Source organism: Beta vulgaris, chromosome 3 (genome assembly GCF_026745355.1).
Source record: "Beta vulgaris subsp. vulgaris cultivar EL10 chromosome 3, EL10.2, whole genome shotgun sequence".
In the NCBI taxonomy this organism is placed as follows: domain Eukaryota; kingdom Viridiplantae; phylum Streptophyta; class Magnoliopsida; order Caryophyllales; family Amaranthaceae; genus Beta; species Beta vulgaris.
In genome coordinates, this window is record NC_079204.1 from 56,658,887 (window position 1) to 56,662,793 (window position 3,907).

General features: G+C 37.5%; 1 protein-coding gene across 1 annotated transcript; it reads left to right on the top strand.

Moving 5' to 3' along the window:
* The first annotated feature begins 386 nt into the window (after positions 1–386).
* LOC104889778 (serine hydroxymethyltransferase 4) lies at positions 387–3,907 on the top strand. Its single transcript, XM_010675084.3, has 4 exons — positions 387–1,375; positions 2,149–2,539; positions 2,631–2,732; positions 3,376–3,907. The coding sequence occupies exons 1-4, from the start codon at positions 506–508 to the stop codon at positions 3,618–3,620; spliced, it is 1,608 nt and encodes a 535-aa protein (XP_010673386.1). The 5' UTR covers positions 387–505; the 3' UTR covers positions 3,621–3,907.

Genomic DNA, 3,907 nt, shown 5'->3' on the forward strand with positions numbered 1-3,907 from the left:
GCGTCACATGACAATTTATCTTAATTAACTTAAACTTATGAATGCATATCATTTCTGGATACACATATGTTATGATCTTAAATTCTTACTATCATACTACATCTCTTATACGAAACAAAAAAAAACTTATCCTCATTCTCTTAACATAGTTAAAAAAATAACCCGAAACATCGCTCAGACCCAGCAATAACTAACTTGTCCTAATCAAATTCAATCCAACCCAAAAACTTTATATGTCAGTTTGTGGGCAAGGATACTCCACAAATGCACTAAAATGGCCCAAGAGGGACAATATAGTAAAAGATGAAGTAAGCAAAACAGCATATGTCGACACTTAAATCATCACCACACCATTCAATTCAACAATTTTTTCCAGATCCAAAACCAATTCTCAATTCTTCTTTCTCTCTCCTCCACCTCTCTCTCCACCAAACAAACAACAGTCAAAAATCTTTTTTTATTTTATTTTATTTAATTTAATTTCCATTAAAAAAAACTGAAAAAAATGATGCACCAAATCTCACTATCCCACATCAAGGACACAAGAGTAATTTCACATCCTCCAATTTTTTCCTTTAAATCTCCTCCGCATTTCATCAAACACCTTGTGTGCATCCCTCTTTCTTCTTCTACTTCTTCCTCTGCAATTGCAACAAAAAACCCACCATTTTCTCTCTCCTCTTTTCCCATTTCCGCCATGGATCCTGTCAACAGTTGGGGAAATTCTTCTCTTGAAGAAGTCGACCCAGAAATCCATGATCTCATTGAAAAAGAAAAGCGTCGTCAATGTAGAGGAATTGAACTAATTGCATCTGAAAATTTCACATCTTTTGCAGTAATTCAAGCTTTAGGAAGTGCTTTAACCAACAAATACTCAGAGGGTATGCCTGGAAATCGTTATTATGGAGGTAATGAACACATTGATGTAATTGAAAATCTTTGCAGATCAAGAGCACTTGAATGTTACAGATTAAACCCAGAAAAATGGGGTGTAAATGTTCAACCTTATTCTGGAAGTCCAGCAAATTTTGCTGCATATACAGCAGTTTTAAACCCACATGATAGAATTATGGGGTTAGATCTTCCATCAGGTGGACATTTAACTCATGGGTATTACACTGCTGGTGGTAAAAAAATCTCTGCAACATCAATTTACTTTGAAAGTTTACCTTACAAGGTGAATTTTCAAACTGGGTATATTGATTATGATAAGCTTGAGGAGAAAGCTTTGGACTTTAGGCCAAAAATGATCATTTGTGGTGGAAGTGCTTATCCTAGGGATTGGGATTATGCACGTTTTAGATCTATTGCTGATAAGTGTGGGGCTCTTTTGCTTTGTGATATGGCTCACATTAGTGGACTTGTTGCTGCTGAGGTATATATTTTTTTTCTTTGATCTTGATTATTTGTTAATTTTTGTTGTTTTTGTGATGTGGGTTGGTGGGAAGATTTGGTTTTGAGATCTGGGTTTGTGTTGGTTTTGCAGGAGTTTTTTTTTTTTTGTTTGTTTATATTGTGGATTGTTGATCTAGTTTTGATGATGAATGAGCTAATTGGATCTGTAATTTTGGTGGTTTTTGTTAGTATGATGATCTAAGTGTTTCCTTGAGGAAATGATGTGGAGTGAGGAAATGATGTGGAAGTGTCAGATTTTGCATGTCATTGTGTAAAGATTCCAGGGGATAGTTGTTTGTGTATATGAAGTTTTTTCTTTGTTCAATTTACAATGTGATAGGAAATGCTTCATTGCTCTTTCAGTATTAAAAGGAATGCATATACACAATCACACCTCTGCTGCAGTGATAGTGGGAAGTGTGTCTCTAAAGTTTAAACCCCCTCTGTTATTGGGGTTTTTGTTTCCTAATTACTCGACGTAATTAGATGGCTATTCGGCCTTATATCTTAGGTATTCGATTTATGTTAGTCCTTTGAATAGGTGAGAGTTGAGACATACAATATGTGATTGGGATAGGAGGAGTTAGTGTTGGCAGTGTCATTGTATAATATTGATGTACTATTTGGTTATTCGAGAGAGGTGGAATACTTCCCTTGTGAGCTCGTTTTAGGTCGTTTTTTGAGCGCTATGAAATCGATTACTTGTTGGTGGTGGATAGAACACTAATAGTTTTGTTCATGTTTTGATTGCAGGAAGCTGCAAGTCCTTTTGAATACTGTGACATTGTCACCACCACTACTCACAAGAGTCTTAGGGGTCCAAGGGCTGGTATGATTTTTTACCGTAAAGGCCCAAAGCCCCCAAAGAAAGGCCAACCCGAGGATGCTGTGTATGACTTTGAAGACCGCATCAACTTTGCTGTTTTCCCGTCTCTTCAGGGTGGTCCTCACAACCACCAAATCGGTGCGTTGGCTGTGGCCTTGAAACAGGCCATGTCTCCTGGGTTCAAGGCTTATGCCAAGCAAGTCAGGGCAAATGCTGTCGCTATTGGAAACTATCTGATGAGCAAAGGATACAGCATCGTTACCGGTGGAACTGAGAACCATCTTGTACTCTGGGATCTTCGTCCTCTTGGATTGACTGGTAAAAGAATCAACATGTTGTTTTGAGTCGTTTCCGTGTCTAACTTATGTCAAGGTGTGAAATGTTGATCTTGTTACATTCATTTTGGCAGGAAACAAGGTGGAGAAGCTCTGTGATCTCTGCAACATCACTGTTAACAAGAATGCTGTGTTCGGTGACAGCAGTGCTTTGGCTCCTGGAGGTGTACGAGTTGGTATGGTCTTTGATACCCAATATATTACTATAGTCACAATATTAAGTGGAAAATTAAAGTATAACTTCTTGTCTTCTTCCTATCAAGTAATAGATTATGTGGACTTGCGATGCTAAAAAGAATTTGGTGCAACTCATCTGGTTCTGGTTACTGGTAAATGCCTAGAAAGTTGACTGATTAGATAGTCATAATTTTTCCTATAGCACAAGATTTACAAATTATTCTTTTATATGGTCTTGAGCGCATTTATACCAGGCCGTATTTGTTTGACTGAGAGAAAGAAATGTTATCAGATTTCTTGTTGGAAAGTACTCCCATCTTTTGACCTATTACACTATGTTACTCGGACTTGGATACTTGCAACATGAGTAAAGTGCCTGAATAGGTTATTTTATGTAAATTTTCCATGATGTTAGCCTAAAATGAAGTATTAAAATGTCCATACTCATGTCAGAATGTCGAGAACCCTACATTGGTATATATGACATAAACTCAAGAGATCGAGTAAAGTAGCTTATACCGCCTATTTTGGTAGCATGTTCAAATTCAGGAACTGGAATCCTGCATCGTTTGCTCTTGAATTTCCTGCTATAATCTGGCTCCTGCTATGTATTGATCCGTGAAGTAAAATAATGTTTGATAGGTGCTCCTGCCATGACTTCAAGAGGGTTGCTGGAGAAGGATTTTGAGCAGATAGGTGAGTTCCTCCACAGGGCAGTCACCATCACTTTGAGTATTCAGAAGGAGTATGGTAAGCTCCTTAAGGACTTCAACAAAGGTTTGGTGAACAACAAAGACATTGAACAACTCAAGGCTGATGTTGAGAAATTTTCGTCTTCATATGACATGCCCGGTTTCTTGAAGTCTGAGTTGAAGTACAAGGACTAGGTTTTTTCGTGTCTAAATATCGGGATCATAGCAGCTTCTCCATGGACGAAGCCTTAGTGTCGTTTTATCGTCTCTGTGGAAGAAAGCTACTGCAGATTGTTCATTTATTTTCTGTTGGAATTTTAGAGGATTTGATCAAAGAAAAGAGGTTGTGGAAATTATACATCCCAGTGGGTGTACTAGTAGTTATTTGAACGGCTACTGTCACATTTACTTGAAGAATAAACAATGTAATGTCTCAGTTTTCACCTTGTTTTCTTCTTAATATAGTTTTCCATTTTCCTTCA